At 45.9% G+C, this 18,823-nt stretch overlaps 1 protein-coding gene across 1 annotated transcript; it reads right to left on the bottom strand.

Annotated features, from left to right (window-relative positions):
- Positions 1-7,091: 7,091 nt before the first annotated feature.
- On the bottom strand, positions 7,092-17,937 carry RGR (retinal G protein coupled receptor). The gene is made up of 7 exons (XM_010136273.1): positions 17,762-17,937; positions 15,305-15,461; positions 14,100-14,221; positions 10,534-10,687; positions 9,860-9,977; positions 8,315-8,428; positions 7,092-7,431 (listed from the first exon to the last, which is right to left on the bottom strand). Exons 1-7 carry the CDS (start codon positions 17,838-17,840, stop codon positions 7,288-7,290), a joined length of 888 nt encoding a protein of 295 aa, XP_010134575.1. The 5' UTR covers positions 17,841-17,937; the 3' UTR covers positions 7,092-7,287.
- Positions 17,938-18,823: the final 886 nt, after the last annotated feature.

The raw sequence follows: 18,823 nt of genomic DNA, 5'->3' as shown, positions 1-18,823 counted from the left end.
AATGTCTGAGAATATAACAATCTGTCTGCGTGGCAGTCCGTCAAGTGGAGGAAAGCTCTGCGCGAAGAGCTCCTGGTTACTCATTTTACTGCTCAGCTTTAGGCATCTGTTTAATTGTTCCTAACAAGCTGAAGTGAAATGGACAGGCAGGCACAGTCAGATATATTTTAATTTGCATTTTTATGACATCTCCCGTGCCAGGGTAGGGTTTGGCGATCATTCTCTCCCTGGAATAAGAGAAAATGCCAGGCTAGCTGGGGGTGGATTGCTCTTCTCTCCATGTGCTGCCTGCAAAGGGCAAAGTAAGGAGAAAGTTGCAGCCTTATTAAATCTAGCAGCGAGTTGTGAGATGAACCTGTATATTCCTGGGTGTTGCCTTGCTGGCCCTTTCCTTCGGGGTGACTGGATTATTTGGGTTCATCTGCCCGTTACACTCCTCCTGGCTGAGGGAAAAACATAGTTGGTCCAGAATAAGTGCTGTAGCCACCCTACCTGTGTGTGTCAGTCCTCAGTCTCCAAAAAGCTGTTAGAGAATTCTCCACCGTCAAGGCAATCTATTTGTGTGCACTTTTTAAAAGTGTGGGAATATTTCCAGCTTTTTTGGGGGGTGGGGTTTTTTGTGTAGTTCACCGGAGTCAACTTGAGTTTAAAGCCAGTTTAAACTGGATGCTATATTTAGCATTTATGGTGCTAAAAGGATTATAGGAAAATAGATGCTACATAAGTGGCCATAATCTTCTCACTGTTTGTGATACTTGAGTGGCAGAGAATGGGGTGCCAACCTGAGATTAAAAATCTAATTTTAGGGAGCTAACAAGAGTCACATTGAAGCAAAAAAAGGTGAAGATGGATTAAATTGTGTACTCAATTTTTTTAATTGGGCATCAGACCTGCTTCAAACCTTGCAAGCAGAGCTTTAACTGATGCCCACAATTCTGAATCGTGTACTATTTCCATATGACAATTTATAAAATCAGACCAGGCGCTGTAGTTGTACCCTTGATGCAACAACCAGGATACATCTTCAGGGTCAGTTTTTTCCACTGCTTGAAGCTTGACAGGGCACCTTCCGCCATCGATTTTGACAGCTGGAGGCAGTACCTAACCAGCTCCTCTTCCCTGCTACTTCCCACAAAAAGTGACAAGAAGGCCCAGCCTGTGATGTGAGGAGCCAGTGCTGCTCTGCAGCTCCAGCATTGCCCCTTGGTCATAGCACAAGCGCCTTGCCTGAACTGTTCTCCCAGTTTATTTTGCTGGAGGAAAAAAAATAACCCCTCAAATCCCAGCACGTGAACACTGCAGGTGGAAGGTAATGGGCAGCACTGGTTTACTGGTGTTGCTTACAGTAGTGGGGAGATATTCCCCCTTTTTCTAGACGCAGGAAGAGGAGGGACAGATTGTGTTCTCAGTGTGACCAAATTGTAAGCAGACTCATCTGCACAACATCTGACCTGGGTTCCCTTTTATTCCTGTTTGTCAGTAGGCTTTAAAATAACAATTAAACCCTCTTAATGGGATTTGGGTGCCATATGGCACCTTCCCCACAGCATGACTTTCTTGTTGCTATCCTCTCACTTCTCCATATCCACAAATAGTTCTCAGCCAGAAAATCATCCTGCACTGTGTAAAGACACCCAAGGAGAGATCACCTTCTCTTCAGGTAATTCTTTGTTTGTACAGCCTTCTGAGGCACAGCGGTGGTTAGCCCATGGAACAGACTACAGTGGCATGCTCAGGCCTGCAAAATGTTACAGCAAAAAACATTAATAAATGCTTAGTGCAGATCTAAGCATAGGGCAGTAGGATGCTGACATGCTCCTAAGTCTGTTTTGTTTGTAGTGCTCTCGTTTCTGCTAGTAATGACTTTCGGAACTGCAGAAGGACACTGATAAACCAGATTTATTATTTGGGTGATATAACACAAGACATGCCAAGGTGTTGCTCGTCTCCCAGTGCTTTTCCTATTGTTTCGTCCTGCTCCCTTGTGACAGCATTGAGGTTCAGCCAGCAGCAGTGACATGTTCCCTGGCAGATGGAGCCTTCAGTTACAGGCAAGGCCATGGGATCAACGCTTCCAGCTGCTGGGTGGGTTTTCACTGCAGTCAGGACCCCCCAGTTGTTCCACTGATGTTTCTGGTCTAAACTTCACGTGTTACACTTAGAAGCATGGCTGTGATATAGCTGTACTTTCCAACGCTGTCTGTGGGTGATGATAGTGGTGGAAGTACCTGCTGTGGGGCAGGGGATGGGGAGAGCGGAGTGTGCCTGTGGGGCTGCTCAGACATGTGAAGCTGGCCAGGGTGACTCCCTTCAGCAAGCTGTGGGGATGGGGTCTGACCGTGTCTGTGGTGTGCTCCACTTTCTAACTGCGCTGTGGGTGAGTTTGCAGAAAAGCAGTGGAACATTTCAAAACAGCTAAAGGAGAGGTTTCTTGGCTCCACATGGGTTGAGCATTCTCCACTGCTATTCAAGGACAAATTTTTACACTCAGTGTGCTTTTTTTGTTTTTTTTATTGTATCAGGACAGGACATAGAGTAGGAGGAAGGTGTTGTCACAGACAAGCCATTTTGCTGGACTGACAGGGTCTTGTCTTGTCTTAGCTTTATGTAACTTGGAAGTTGCTACAATTGCTCAGTTACTTCCAGGGAACACCAGGTTAAAACCTCCTTCCAAGTGAGTACTTTTTCTTCTTTTTTTGTATACTTCTACTCCAGTGACGTGTGAAAGGAAAAAAAAATATACCTGGGGTAATACAAGAAAAAGAAACAACTTCAGGGACTGTAGCCTGACCCCCTGTGTGTGGCAGGCTCATTTGTTTAAATGTCCTGTGGAGTGTCTGACACTGCACATAGCTGTTTCTGGGACCACAGCATTAGATGTTCTGTTAGAACAAGCAAGGTGTAAAGAAAAATTTTTTTCTTTTTGAGGAGAAGCAATGTTTCGTCCACTGGATGCCTCTTCCTGGTTCCAATCTCATGCATGTGAGTCAGGAATGCTTTCCTTCCATCGCCCCTTTTCCCTGACAATGAGGCCAGTGTGGCTGCACCATGCGAACTCTGCATCCTTGCCAGTTGTAACTCCTGTAGCATCATCTGAGCCATCACGGAGTCATTGCAAGAATGTGGAGTACAGTGTGGGCAGTCCTATTTCACTGAGGGCTGGGGAAAAAAAGGTCTGTACAGGAGAACTAAGTGTTCCCAGCTTACGGGGGGAGGGACAGCCATTATCATCTGGCCTGCAACAAGGCTAAAGCTGTATCTTCAGAGCTGTCTGTCTGTGTCTGAAAGACTGCAAGTGATGCTGGCTCCACTAGCTCCCCAGAAGAGCTCTCCGTGTCTTTCATTGCTTTACTGCTTGGAAATTTCCTCTTATTTCAAAGTTGAATTTATTTAGCTTTGACTTCTATTTGCTGGATCGGTGTCAGCCCGATTGGAAAAAAATCTCACACACCTCTTCCCCAAGCACAGTTACCTACATGGCATGATGAAGGTTGTCTGCGCTTTCTCTCCAGTGAGCTGAGTATGTTGTGCTCCTTACCTGTCCCATCAGAAGGCTTGGGCATTTCTGGTAAAGCCAAAGAATTTGTGATGCTCCCTTGAACTGTGATGTGTCTTCAATTCCTCTTTAAAATGCGGACACCAGGATGGGAATCAGTAATCTAATGGGGGTCTTGCCGGTGCTGTCCAGAGCTGCTGGAATCCCTCATTATTTCTGCTTCATACTCTGGTTTTTTTTTTTTTCCCCTCCTATATTCAAGAATCTCATTGGTCCTTTTTGCTATAGCATTGCCCAGACAGCTGACATTGAGGCGATTATCTATAATGACCCCTAAATCCCTTTCTGAGCTCTGTTTTTCAAAGCACTTTTCTGTTGTGTAAATACAAGCAACGGCTGTTCTTGGATCTCAAACACTTGGTCCTACCAAAACACGTTTTGTCAGGTTACAGCTATTCGCCCTGGTGGCTCAGGTCACCCTGTAACGATAACCTATCTCTCTCTTAGTTACTACTCCACAGATTTTTGTCACCTAAATATATGACTATAGCATAGAGAAGAAAAAAAAAATTGGGTCAAGAAAGTCTCTGTCTTAATGTCGCCATTCAGTGGTATCTGCCTACCAACTGTATTATCTAAGAATTGTTGTCTTCACTTAAAACCTGCTCTGAAATTCCATACATGGCTAATGCAGGAATAAATCCTGCCTGTGGACACCCAGGGGTCTTAAGTGTTAAAGTCTTGTGTGTACAACTTTAACTGTATTCATAATCTCTCAAACTTGTTTCATCTTGGGATCCACTTCACTTCAGTGCTTTCTGTTTCGGTTATTATTGGACCCTTTTGGTGTTTAATGATAGAAAAGACATTACCTTACACTAGCAAATTTCTGCACAGCAACTAAAACGGACACATGAGCATGTGTGTTCACCATTTAATTTTTTTATTATTTTACATAACCTCTAAACAACAAGCCCACCTTCCCTTTGCCTCTGCAGGAAGAGGAACTCCTGTTTGCATAACAAAGCACCTTTGGAGGATTTACCACCTTAGCCTGGCTGGGGAAGCTCACAGGGACAAGGGATTGTATTTATTTGAGTGAGTGGCAAGAAGGCACCTGGAACCAAACATTTCCATGTTTCAACTCCAAAAGGCAAACCCTCAGTAGCACAGGTCCTCGTTGAGGGCTGTGGTGACCCTTTCCTCCCTGCAGTGGCAGAACCACCTTGCTTCTCGGTTTTATAGTGATGCAGTTCAATGTGGTATGATCATAGACTGGGAATGGTGCAAATTGTTCCCCTGACCGTGTTCCTAAAAGGGATTGTGATGCACGGATCAGATGCACGAGAGGTGCTAGGAAGAACACCTCGGAAAGTGTATGGAGCATGTATGTGGAGAACCTCAGCTCCCTTTTGCTGAACTGCTGGGTGTTTAAGTGCAGGTGGTGCGGGGAAGCTGAGTCATTGAGACCATGGTTTGCAGCGTCGCTGAGGACACAGTAACATTGTTTGGAGTTGTGGGTGACTAATCGCCTTGAACAGGACTGCAGGAGATGCTGTTGAGGGTGGGGAGTTCTGTCTGCTGAAAGAAAACCTGAGGGAGTTATGGTGTTTGTGCCTAGGCATAAGGAGGAAAAATGGCCTTCGGTTTCCTCTCCAGGAGCCTGGTTTTCATCAGCCCATCAAAATATTTGTTCTGGCGCAGCCAAGCACAATTAGACTGCTTGTGAGAGGGGTAGGAGGGTGGTTTGGTACCGTTGGAGATGATACTGAAGGTCGCTGTATGCTCAGAGTGGTTGGCGATGGAATGGAGGAACTGACCCCTAAGAAGAGGCACACTCTCCTCTTCTATTCTGATGGGGAACAATTGTCCAAACCCTCCCCTGTGGATCGCTGATGTGAGGTAGCCTGAAGTTCATGCTTCAGCATAACCTACTGGAGATATGGGAGCTTGTTGTGACAGGCTTGCGGAGGATGGCAGCAGATAGTCATTGGCAGGATGGGGACAACCAGCAGTGCCAGCAGGCACTGGGCCAACGTTGCTGCGGTGAAGGGTGGCTGTGCTGGATGAACTGTGTGGCCAACTGGAAGTGAGTGCTGTGCATACTTGGTACTGGTCACCAGCTGGTTATTTTTAATGTGGATAATTAGTGGTGCCAACTAGTTATAGCTAGAAGAGGGTTTTTGCCTTGGTGACCAATTCCTTGAAACTTTTATTTCCGTCTCTTTTTTGACTATTTCAATATTCTTTGAGGTTATCTGTGATCCAATAAATGAGCCATGAGCATCCTCATTGCTTCTGCTCTTTGGTCAGAAGTCAGCAGCTGAGGCATTATCGCTGTAGGAAGATACTTAAAGGTAATTTTGTGCCTTTACACATTATTTTGCACTTATCAGTGCAAACACTTTGTCATCTGCTCACTGTGTACCTAAGATGTAAGTCTTGTCTCTCAGCTTTAAATGTGAATGTTCTGAATGGTTTTGTCCTGGTGATATTCACTGCTCTGTCAGGTGGTTTGTGACTAGATTGAGCCTCACCAGTCCCAAAGCCCATCTCCAAATGGGATCTTGCTGGTTGATTTGTGATGAAATGACACTTATTTCCTATCTCTGGCCATGAGGGCAGATCCCTTCTACTCACTGATTGTTTAGCTTCCAGGGTTGCACCACCTACACTTTTAGAAACCACGCACCCCCGTCTTCTTTTCTAATGTGTTGGAAAGCATTACGGGGCAGATCAGCTTTTTCCTTGGTTAGCTTCAAATGTTTTTCCACTCTCAGTGCTTGGAAATGATCTCTGAAAGAACCAGCTAGGTTTAGCTTTTTGTAGGCACAGTCTCTATCATTTGGGCTGTCATAAACCTATTTTTTTTGCAAATGGGTCATTCTGAGATAATAGGCGACATCAGCTGACAGCTTCAGTGATGAGTGACGTGAGAAAACAAAACGTTTAAATGATGTTTAAAATTGATGTTTCTAGTAGTTTAAAATGTATATGGATTCTGATAATTATAAAATAATTGGCTTTTTAAATTGCTAAGACTCTATTCCCAAGCGATTCAGTGATTGTTCTCACTCCTGTAGAACACAGGGGGATTTAATAGCAGATACAAAGTTAATTTTTATTCTTGGGTCATTTTTAGATCACAGTCTCACCCCCAAATCCTTCCCTTTAGGTTTTGCTCAGTGTTTGATGAAAAGATGCATGTCCTTATGATGGACTATGAGCTTGTTGATTGTCCACTACCATGTTTTTATGGAATTAGGGTAGCAAATTCATCATGGAAATTTGGGAACTCCCATTTCTGGCCACATTGGAAACACGTTGTTCAGATGAACGCGCTGTTGGTACAGACCCAGGGTGTAATACTGGGTATCCTTTAATCTTTGAGTAATCCAGACGTGACCATATGGGAAAATACCACAGACTGATCTGGGGAGGCCTCACTGTGTAAGCCAATACCCTGCTGCCGCAGTTAATTTGCTGAGCTTTCGTACGAGTGTATCACGAAAAAAAATATGCTTTCCAGCGCATAGTTTATTTGTGGTGACATATAAAACGAGACTGACGACAACCAGCACAGGCTTAAGGCAGCTTGTTTGCCAAGCAGCTCGTGGTGGTTTGGACATTATCTGGAGGGCTTTCTTTTGGTGTGTCATTGCTTGTAGCCAGTGCGTGGCCATTCCAATGTGGAACCACCTTTGCACGTGCGTGTCAGAAGGCACACGGTTTCCTCGAGCGCTTTGCTTTCGGTGATGTACGGCATTAATTTTGCTTAATGCCATAACGGGTTATTTAGTTTTGTTGTCAACCTCGGCTTTCTCAATCTTCTGTCCAGTGAGGAACTGCCATATTCCTCCCCTGTAGTTCTCATTCCCCAGGGCATACACAAAGGCATCCACCGTTGGCACTGTCTTGGCAATGACAGCAGGGATCTGTTATGAGACACAAATTTATTAGTAAGAAAAGGCACCGAGTAGCCAATGGACTGGTTTCAGCCTCGACTTGGTTTCCCTTTACCAAAAAAATGCCTGTGACTGATGGCAGTGTCTTGCTGCTCCTGGAGAGATGGGAGGTAAAACCAATGTTGTGTGTTGGAGGCCCTTGCTGAAGAAATTAGAGCCTCCAGGAGAGATAATTTAGATCAGCATTGTCTGAAACTGGGATATTTCAGCTGAAAGGGAGTACAAACACTTCAGGGAGGTGAAGGGTGTGCTGTGGGTGGATGGATGGGCTGATACTGCTAGCACATCTTAGGTGGGATACTGAGTACCGAAGTACAGTAATAAAACTGGGCTGGGTTTTGTGGACTGAATGCAAGTTGAGAGGTTTGATGTGATATTACTGTCTCAGAGGCAAGACTCATAGAAAAAAAGAGGAAAAAAAAAAGGAGGCAGCATAACCTTGAGTGATTGATTGCAGCTTCCCTGAGGAGAGGGAGGTATGAGAAAAATAAATGAGACAGTCTTTTCAAAATTGAAGATTTTGAGCTGGTGCTTGACTCTGGGAAGCACACGAAAAGCTCTCACAAACCATGAGGCAGCACAGGCTACAGACACTTAAGCGATTACTGAAGAAAACCCCAGACTTCCACAATTTTTGCTTGATCAAAGCAGGAATATAATTCCTGTTCTGCCACTCTGCTTGGCTGGTTTGCCTTAAAGGTGGTAGATGACCAGAATGCTTTGAGGAAATGATCTGCTGGCTGCATGAGCTACAACAAGTAAACCCAACTGTGAGTAAACTGGTTCCCCAGGAAGAGAGGGGGGAGTAAGGAGGCTGTAATTCTCTGAGTTCCCTTGGCTGGCATAGACCTACCATGCGGTATTTGGCTGGGATGAACATCACATTCTCAACCGCCGCGTAGAAGCATAAAAGGCAATAGGGACCCCAGCAAATGACCAGTGTCCGCAGTGGTAAACCAGTGTTGAACTGAAAAACAAGAGCAATAAATGCCTTTGTCCCGGATGGGACAAATCCCGTGAGACCGTGGTTTGTGTTCGGGAGCAGGAGAGGGTTGGCTGGCAGGACATACGCTGTGGTGCTGCTGCTTTGCTGTCCATGCTGCGCACAGCATCAAGGGCTGTCTGTGCAGTGAGACCCAAAGCCCTGTTCCTGGGGACTGGGTGAGGGGTGGCAGCTGCTCCTGGGCAGGGGTGGCGAAGCACCTTATGACCAGTTAAACCAGTGTGTGTGCTAGACACAGAAGCCGTGGCCAGTAATTGCTGTTGAGAGGAGGAGGGCAATGGTAAAGTTAAACAGATAAAAAGGGATGACATTTTGCTGACTACATAGGTGGTCTTGCAGGCAAAGTGTGTGAAGCCACTGCTGTGGCTGTGTGACGGATGCAGTGGAATCTGTGTTGTGGTAGCAGGATTCCTCTGTCCCTTGTGCTAGGGCCTTACCTGTAGTGTTCATAGCCAGCTGTTCCCAACAATCTTATAAATACATTAATGAATAGGGAAGCAATAATTGCATCCTTAAGCTTTCTGCATTGTAACTAGTCTGCACGCTACAGAGTATCATCAGAAATCACACGCTGTTGCATAAACTCACTGAAAAAAGGTAATAGACTAATAACAGACAGAGATTTGTTCAAGAAATATATAGAGGGCATGTGTATTTATTCCGGACAGCTGCAGACCAGTCTGCCTGGCTGTCTCTTTGCTGGTATAACATCCCCCCTGGAGAACTGACTGCCTTTATGGAGCGCAGGGGTTGGGCTGTGCCTTTCAGCCAAGCGTAGTGCCCAGAATGTATAGCCTGCACCTCAGGAAACAGCTCCTATAATCACCACATTACACTCCCATCAACCTGCCATGCCAGAGCAATTCCTTTGTTTCCAGCTCATAAAGATTTCTGAAGTTCCTCGGCCAAGTGTAAACTCACAATGTTTCCTTGCAGTGATAAGCCCAGAGCCTGTAGCAAAGCAGGAAATAATGATCCTTCCTGGGCAAAAAGTGTGTCTGGATAAATACTGAGGTGCTATTAACAAATATTCTGCATGTTTGTTTTGTGGCTGGAGTTGGACCAGTGCTGGTGGAGGGGATCTAGGGAGGATCTCAGGTTCCCTAGTCTGAACCCAGCTTTGACAGCAAACTGTTTACAGCGCTAGGTCAGGGCAGAGGTGGCTGGCTGGTCAAATCTTGAGATGGGGTAAATCTTAACAGGGGGTTTCCATGAGCTTCCTGGGTGGCTCCGTTCTGTGTTGGGCCACCCTCCTGCTCAAGTAAGTCCAGGGAGTTAGGGAAGGTGCTGAGCCAATGCCTCTGTGGAGGAAATGGGTGTTGTGAGAGCTTTGTCGCTGAGGGATGCAGCCATGTTTTGGCAAGGAAATTGTAGGGGCTGAGGAAGCTTTCTTACCTTATAGTTTCCAGTTTTTTTGAACTTCTGGTGTATGGACTGATAGGCTGTCAGCATGATAAAGCCTGGGATCATGAAATTGAATACGGACAGAGCAAAAAGGAACGTGACGTAGTTTCTGGAAAGGGTGAGGAGGGAAAAAACAAGAGGTTGTTAATTACTCTTTAGGGCACCTATTTAAACTTGCTGTAAAAATTCATTAATTTGTATTCTCAAAATTGTCAACATCAGTTTTGTTAATGTGCTTGAGCTGCAGCATTTGCTGACCGCTAGTGAAGCGGTGCCGTGTTGTTGTGTGTGGGATGGACGGTGTTATAGAAAACCGCAGCAGGGGGTTGGTTCCGAAAGCCAAGCATCCCTATGCCAGACTGCATAAACTCCAAACCATCCTGAAAGAGTTTCAAGTTCTAAATCCAGAAACGATGCAGATGAACAGAGGAGGGGCAGGACCCTGAGTTCCATGCTCTTCCATAGAGGACACTGACTTCAGCTGTTCCCACGTGCTGCTATGTGAGTTGAGGCAGCCTCACGTCGTTCCTGCCTTGCCCTGGCTGCTGGGGAGGGACATCTATCCCAGTAACAGTGATGGGGGACAGCAAGGGAGTTGTGGTGTGCTGCCCAGACCACCCCAGGGGATGGCAGCCCTCAGTGTGGAATGTGGCCCCTGCCCTCACCTGTCCCCTTTGCTGTAGTCCAAGGTGCAGCAGGTTCGGAGGGGTTCGTAGTCGTATTCCCCCCACCCCAGCAAGGGCATCACGGACCAAAAGGCAGCGAACAGCCAGGCAAACAGCATCATGGAGACGGCGGTGCTCCACTGCAGCTTGCTCCCTGAGGGGAGAGAGAAGGGGGGCTCCAGCGTGGGAGTTCAGAAGGTTAGAATATGGTCATATTCCCCATATCCTCTAATGTGGTAGTTACCAAAACCAGTGGATTTTGGTAGCTTAAAACAACATTTTTTTAATAATAGCAGATTAAAAATTATTGATAATGAATAATATCTCTTTTGTATGACTCCTGCACAGAAGGTAGACTCTGGCTGCAAAGCTCAAGTATTGCTTCGTAGTAGTGACAGGATGTGACTCTAGAAAGACACAGGTGAAAATAAAGAAATAGATTCTGATTTACGGAGCTAGATAGAGGAGTCAAACTTTTTAGTAATATGTAGTTATCCTGAATCTCCCAGTCCAAAGAAGCAGCAAAGCCCGAGGCGTGTTTTTCAGAGCTGCATCCTCCTGAGGTGTATGCTCAGACAAGGGTGGTAGCGTTGTTAACTCATCCCAGGTTTCCATTTGTGTTCTGCATAACAGTTCTTGTAGCTCGGCTTTCCAAAGCCCTAACCTGAAACTCAGACAGGACACAGCTTATTGTGCTCTCAGGTTTGTTCTGATTTACGTATTCTAGCAACACTTCAAAGGTGATATCAAAAGCAGCTGCGCTGAAACCTGCATCTGAATTGTGTTGCCCCTAAATCAAGCTCAAGCCAAAAGCAGCTTTATCGCTTTGGGAATATGATTTTGTAAGTGGTAAACCCTCCTGATATTCTGAAAAACCAAACTAAATTTTGGTGGGTTTGTGTTTGTTTCTCAGTAATTCCTATAGAATAGTTAATACCAGTTATTTTTCTTGGTGGTCTATTTGTTTCTCTTCTATGAAGAACTGTAAGAAAGCTTTATTTTAGCTGCTTTTCCATGGGTGTTAGGGAACACCATTTTCTTAAGAGATGTAGGATAAAAGGAGTAAGCAATAATGCCATGACAGCCTGCATTTGGAAAGCTCCTCTCTGTGGTTGAGTTCTTATGTTCTCTCTCCTCACACTTAAGGAGTCTGTTGGACACTAGAAAATTAAATTTTGCCTTCTGGATTTTGCAAAGTGAGATTAATGGTGAAAGCAGCTGCCTGTTGACCCTCAAGAAATCAATTAATAACACATCGGAAGTAGCTAAAAATGTATGAATATAAAATTGAACAAACTTGATACTGTTTTCATTTTGCCCAGAAAACTATCTACTTCGAGTAGAAGAATAGTGAAAGAGCTGTGGTCTGTTCACATGGGGAAAATGTGCCCCTCTGAGAGGGCTGTCAGCAAGGGAGCAAGCTGAGCACAGTTCAGTTGTCTTGGTGCAGAGCAGGGCATTGCTTTTCCTTAAATGCCTATTTTTTTTTTTTGCCTGATAAATATTGTTGTCCTAGCCACATAGGTCCTAATCAGTTAGATGTGTATGTACGGAGCTCAACGTATGCTGAAGGATATAATTCCCAATTAGGGCACAGTGCTGGCAATTTGGTCCTATTAAGTCTAATCACTGTTGTGCTCTGGCTTTCTCCTTGAAAAGCAAGAGGGAAGCTCCTATTTTCCACGCAGTGGAAGATTCCTAAGGGGATTTCTGTAATTCCTGTGGAATAGGAGGAGGTCACTCTTATAAACAAAAAAATAACGAACCCGTTGTTTAAAGATTACTAGAATGGTGATGTCAAAAGTTTGGACTTTAGGAAATTCTAGGTAGAGAATGGAACCTTAATCCTTTTGATTATGCTGGTCAGTTTTTAGTGACCTAAGCACAGACTGTTTCTCCATCTTTAGTCTGTGGGGACATGTATGAATTTAGGGGTTTTTTTTTAAGATTTATTAACTGGTCAAACAGCTGATTTTAACAGAGAGCAAAAAACCCCCCAAAAAACAAAAACCATCTCTGACGCAGTGCTACCTTCCAGCCAGGTTTCAGGCTGGGTGCAAAAGGAATTCCTCAAACACAAGGTCAGCAGGATTTTCTAGGAAGGTCCCTTTTCCCCATTCTTGCAGATGGTGAAGTTGTAATAGCTGATGAATTGCGGAGACATACAGCTTGTACCAGACTTCACAGCACCCGCACTGGAACTGTTGGGAAGTTACAAAACCATAGGGGTTGTGTACTTGACGCTGGGAGGAGAACCAGTTCCCAGGGAATGAAAGTACAAGGGTGATAGCTTTGGTTTTCAGGCAAAGGTGTTTGTACCTTCTGTACAGACATGCAACTCGCAGCAGTGACAACGGGAGTTCTATGTATGGATTGAGAACGCAGTATAGCCCCTAGACTTGGCATCCCGCATCTATGAAACACGACTTGATCTTCCCCACAATCAGCATGTGCAGAGTGGAGCTGGAATTGGCTGGTTGTATTGGCATAGCCACAGAGCATGAGCTGTTAGGACCTTCTGGGTCGTCGTCTTTGTTTGGTTGCTCAGGGTGTTCAGTAACAGCAGCGATGTCTGGCCATCAGTAACAACTTGAGCAAAATAAAGCAGCTTGTGCCCTTAAGGTCTGTCTCTGCTCTTAATGTCCTTTGCTCTCCACTGGAGGAGTGCGTGACACAAAAGCAGGAGGGTCAATGTGGCAGAGTGACAAATGCCTTTCCAAAGATGTCCTTGTTTTCAGGGTCTCTCAGAGAATACGTAGCTCCCAAGGGTGGTAGTGCGGATTTAGCTCACAGCCTGCATTATCTGGGGCCATTGTCTGGACACGAGACAAAACGTGTCCTTGCCTGAGCCCAATTCCTGACAAAAGCAGCTCCTCCCCATCCACAGAGGTGGCTGGAGTCCCAGCACCAATCCTAGCAGTCCCCACAGACACCAAATCCAGCTCAGCACCTAATTCAGCAGGGATTTCCTCTCATATTACATGAATGCACCAACCCAGTATCGCCAAAACTGGGGAGGAAGTTCAGTGCTGAAAGACAGAGGTGTTTCTATCTCTAGAAATTATTTGACAATCCTGTCAATCTCTATTTCTCACCTAAACCAAAAATATGCCTTAAGTCCACAAAAAATGCAAGATCTATTTTCCTGTCTAATACTAGATTCCAGCCTTCATAAGGGGGTTGGGAACGTAGCCCAAACCCCACAAACATCTCTGGCACCCCAAAGTGCCCGTGTGTGGCACAAGGGGGCTGCTGAGCTCTGTCTGCCTGACCATCCCTCCACAGAAGCACTTTGCCATGGGCTCTGTTCCAGCTGCTGGCTTTGCAGAGGCAGCTCTCGAGCTACACCAAATTTATCTGTAATTAGTAAACTCTGCAGGAACATGAAGATCTGTCTGGTAGGCAGCAGGGTGTTGGATGGAAGCCCGGGGTGCATAGATTTTTCCGCACTATGAGGAGCTGGATTTTGCCTGGGGTACCAGAGATTGTTTACGGAGAAAGTGACTGTGTGGCAAGAGGGTCACAGCTTGGATGCAATCTAGAAGGGGAAATATCGTAGCCCTTACTTGTGCAGTAGTGGTGATACCGGTCCCAGGCAACGGCAGCGCTGGAGCTAATGCTGGCTAGTGCTGTCAAGAAGCCCTGGAATCCATGGATTTGGCAGCCATCGGAGCCATAGGGCCAGTATCTGTCACCAAACGAGGATTGTGTTAAGAAAATGATAGAAAAGGTGAAGATGTGTTTGCAAACAGTTTTAACAGAGAGGGTAAAATGATAGTCTGTGCCCATGCTTCCTACATCTGAGAAACGCTGTGGAAGATGTTGCTGTGGTTGCTGTTGGGTATTTGCCTTGCTGCGGTGTCTGATAGAGTAAAACTGCTATTTTTACTCTTATTATGGAGAAAAGAAAACAACCTTGCTTTATGTATTGGAAAGTTCTTTTTAATTTGAAATCAAGATTTATCAAAATCAACACCTTCAAAATCTGCGGCCACTGGGAGCAGCGGATTTGTCAACATGTGGAGGCGGCAAATGAGAAGTGACCTCTTGGCAGGTCACCCTTCACCGTGCAATGCAGTACAAAAGATCACAGCAAATAAAAATACTCCTGATAGCAGGAGCAATGTGGGACAGGCTGGGACTGACTGCAACCCCCTCCTCTGCCCCTCTGCGCTGCTGGTTGGGGAGGAGGTAGCAGAGCTGGGCCCAGAAGAAGGGAGGTACAGGGAGAAGTTGTATTTAAGATCCAGTTGTACTTATCACTGTCCTGCTCTGATTCAACTGGTGAATTGGTGGTGCTTTTGTTGTTGAAATTAGATTGAAATTAGGTTTGATCCCCAGCTCGAGTCTGTCTTTTGCCAATGACCATCTTGGTAAGCGAGCCCTCCCTGTCCTCTGCCTCGATCCTTCTGTGGCATTTTTCTCCTCCTCATCCCTCTGCAGGTGAGTAGGAGTGAGTGAGCAGCTGCATGGTTCTTCGGTGCCAGCTGGGTGGGCTCAAACCACAGCACTCAGGTAACTTCTACTATAACCCCTCTTAAAGCTGTCTAGTTCAACGTCTTCTATAATCAGTCTTACAATCTGTCAGTGATCATGGATGCTAGAGCCTGTGGTTTTACTTGCCTGGTAGAACTATATAGAGTTACATTTTGTTTCAGATTGAGAGAATGAGGAGATTGCAAAGAGAGTAATTTAATTTGGCCTCTTAATACTTAAGCTGTTCATGTCCACATGGCTCTTCTGAGTATCCTTTAGGAAAAAGGCGGCATACCTTAGGAAGCTGGAAAATGCAGCGATGAATGCATTGATGCAGATCCCGCAGTCGGCCAGAGCCACGCTGAGGACCAGCAGATTGCTGGGTGTTCGGAGTTCTTTGATTTTTCGGAAAGAAATAATTGTCAGGCCATTCAGGCAGAATCCGAGCAGGGCTGAAATGCAGAATTGTTTGGTGTGATTGAACTGGAAATGGAAAATATCTCAATGATATTGCTGTGTTCTTTAACGAGAGAACAGTAATCACTGTGGAAACTGAGGCACGGGGGGATATATCTGTAGAGGACACAGTCTGCAGGCAAATTACAAAGACGTTGAGGAGAGAGGTGGCAGCTGAAGCCAATGCTTCAAACCGCATCTGTCGTGCAGAACAGAAACAGTTTAATCTTAGTTGTAATTCTGCCTTGTGATTTAATGGCCAGGCTTCACAGAGAAACAGGCTGAGTTTGATACCAGTTGTAACCTTCTTGTAACAAACCCCTCAGCCATGTTTCGGGCAGCCTGCTTCCCTTTGGACTTTGTTCTAAGGTTAACCGAGCAGTGCCTGGACCACGGAAGCTCAATCTTATTACAGACCTTCGTCAAGAGACTATACATGGAAAGGAATAATCTAATTATAAAAAGCAGTCACTGATAGATTAAAAGAAAACAAGTTAGTGTTGGTCCTCAGAGAGGAGCATCCAAGCAGCTCCAGCTGCTCACCCAGCACAGAGCTTTGCCACCCTGAAACACATTTGTCATTGGCTCAATCTCCAGCTTTGTTCTTTGAAGTCCTTCTTGAGATGACCTGAATTATTTTAGCTCTGGTGAGGCTCTGACTCAACATCCCATCTCCAAGTCTTTAGCTCGATGAGACACAGTGTGTCTTTGTGTGCTTGGAAAAAAGTGGCATAGCGCGGAACCCATCCATCTCCCCTAATTCTGTAAAGCAGTGGAGTTACTTATGCTGGTTGTCTTAATTCTGCAGTTACATAAGATGGATGGTTTTCTCTAGTCAGAAATCCTGCTCCCATTTTAATTGCATTAATGGCTGATGGCATAACCATGGCAACAGCTGGTGTGCGTCTTTGATTACACAACGCAGAACAAAATATTGCCAGGAGAAGGACTTGGAGCCGTTCGTGATCTGCTGTGGTGATTTCCTCCCTGCCAGATCTCCTCCCACCCCCAGGGTAAAAAGGAGGTCCTCATTGCCTTTCTCTGAGTCTGTGAGTGAACTGATCTGTGTTTAGTTTGGTCTTCCAGGCCAGGTGACAAAGGTACAGTTTCATTGCCAATCCACTGGCCACAACCCTACAGCAAATACCTGGTTTCAGTAAAAACCAGAGTGTTAGACAATGTCTAGCCACAAACTAGAGGGTTCTTTGCTTGGGCTTCAACAACTGCAGCCCCTGGGCACACAACAGTAGGACCCTGGTTGTTGGGCTCTGCCAGCACCTAACATGTGTCTCTGTCCTCCTGCTGCGTCTCACCCCTCAGTAACCGTGTGCAGAGTCATGCCAGGCCCTGCCATGCCATGCAGATGGCTTAGTGGCCAGGCTGAGCCTTGAACTCTCTGTTCAGGCAGCCTCAAGCCTGTGGGACAGAAGCAGAAGCTTTTCATTCTCTCCCCCTTCCTCAGGAGGAGTTTGACACAGCCCTTCCAGCTTTCCTTTGCAGGCAGACATGATGCTGCCTTCGAGCTGAGAGGGTGAGCATCCTCCTTTCCCATGCTCCATGCTCATGGGGTGAGCTGATGAGCATGTATCCCATCCTGATGGTGCTTACAGCTTCTCCTCCTCCACCGCTGGGCCCCATGATCCCTGCATCCCCAGCTGAGCAGCACTGAGCAGGGACGGGGGCCCAGGCACTGACTGGGATGTAGCTCAGAAGAGATGCTAGTGACTTGACACCAAAATAGTCCTTGCTGCAAGCCTGTCCTCTGCTTTGTTTCCTTTTGTTGAAGGGTCTCAAAGTGTCAATGCCTTAAGAAAAGCTCGCGCTGGCTAAATTAAATGAATACAAATTTTGCTGCTTAATGCCGTTTGAATCTCATGCAAGTATGTTTCTGTTAACAAGCTCTTTTGGACGTATCATCTGTGTTTGTAAGACAGCTGTCACAGCCCACAGAAAAAGCAGCTCAGTTCATTGAGAGATTATCAGTCACTTCAACATCCTTTCCCCAGAGGAAGATAGAATCGCCTTTAAAAGTCACCAACGCAATCTTGCATCCCAAACTCCTGATAAGAAAGCGGACTAGCCGGTGCTCCCCTGCATTGGGGCAGCTATGTATAAGGAGCAGATCTTCACTGGTTTTACTCACCAGAAGTACTGGCGATGTAGCTGCAGTAACCACCACAGCTCTCTGTCAGCGTGCCACAAGTGCTGTTGTTTGCTTAAATTTCCTTTCCCCCTCCCACCAGGAATAACAGGGGGCAAAAACCTTGTTGGTGCTGGGGTCCCACACTGAGCTTACCTTCTACCAGCAGAGCCGAGCCAATGGCAAACACCTCTAATTCAGTGAAGCCTTCGGGGAGAGGGTACGCCGTGACCATGCTTGTGATGAAAAATGCCAACAGATTTAACCTCTGCCCCCTGTTATAGCCGTTGGGCTGCCTTTTCTCCAGATCCCCCTTCTTCCACTAGCCCAAGGCTTCTTAAAGGAGCAGCTCACGCGCAGACACATGCTCGTTATTACATAAAAGCTTTGGGGTTTTTACTCCCACCACTACAATCCCTGCAAGAATGTTATTAATGATGGGACTAGCATCAGCCCGCTCTCCCCCTTCCCCTGCAAATCGTATTTTGGACACCAGCAAAATGAGAACATTCATTGCAATTACAACAAGCTCTTTGTAGAGACAAGATTAAGAACCCTGTCCAGTTAATTCTGCAACACTGGAACAGAATTAAAGGTGGTGGAATGAAGGAAATGTAATATATAATTGGGGAGTGACCTGAAAAACAAAGGGGCCCTCACTGAGTTGGTAATTAGGGGGAAAGCATGAACCGAGAATTTCGGCATGTAGGTCTTCCCCTCACCCCCTTCTTTAGGAACTGGCTGGTGTATTTTTCTAGCAGTGACTGTTCTGTATGTTACCACACCCACCTCCTCCGCACAGCTGAGGCTTCCATTAAGGTGCAAATGTTGGGAAAGTCAAACACTTAAAAGTAAACTGATTCTGGGCACTAGGGATGATAACTACTAGGCAGGGCTGTTTGTTTTTAATAGTAATTTATTGCACACTTCTTCATGCATTTGTTTCCTTTGTCTTCACTCCTCGCTGCTTTTCCGCAGACCTGCTCACTGCCGCAACACCAAGGTGCCACTAGCACGGAAGCTTGTAGTCCAAGACACAACTTCCTTCATCTTGGAGCAAAAGGGGAGCTGAAGCAAAGGGATGTTGGCTTCCCCCAGCTCAGGCCCCATGCTGTGCTGACGGGCGCTGGGTTGAGAGAGGTGGCAGGCAGAGGCAGCCTAATTAGGTTCTCCTAATTACCCAGTGGAAGGGCATTCACAGCCAGGGGTCTTGGATGA

Source organism: Buceros rhinoceros, unplaced genomic scaffold (assembly GCF_000710305.1).
Source record: "Buceros rhinoceros silvestris isolate BGI_N320 unplaced genomic scaffold, ASM71030v1 scaffold4705, whole genome shotgun sequence".
Lineage (NCBI taxonomy): Eukaryota > Metazoa > Chordata > Aves > Bucerotiformes > Bucerotidae > Buceros > Buceros rhinoceros.
The sequence above is the reverse complement of the archived record's forward strand: the minus strand, read 5'-3'. Positions and strand labels throughout refer to the sequence as shown.

Excerpts from the sequence above, each read along its gene's own strand:
- RGR (XM_010136273.1), bottom strand. The coding sequence starts at position 17,840 with ATGGTCACGGCGTACCCTCTCCCCGAAGGCTTCACTGAATTAGAGGTG. Across the intron at positions 10,688-14,099 it reads GTATCACCACTACTGCACAA|GGAGCAAGCTGCAGTGGAGC; the intron begins GTAAGGGCTACG and ends CTCTCCCCTCAG. Across the intron at positions 7,432-8,314 it reads TCCCAGCCAAATACCGCATG|ATCCCTGCTGTCATTGCCAA; the intron begins GTAGGTCTATGC and ends GTCTCATAACAG.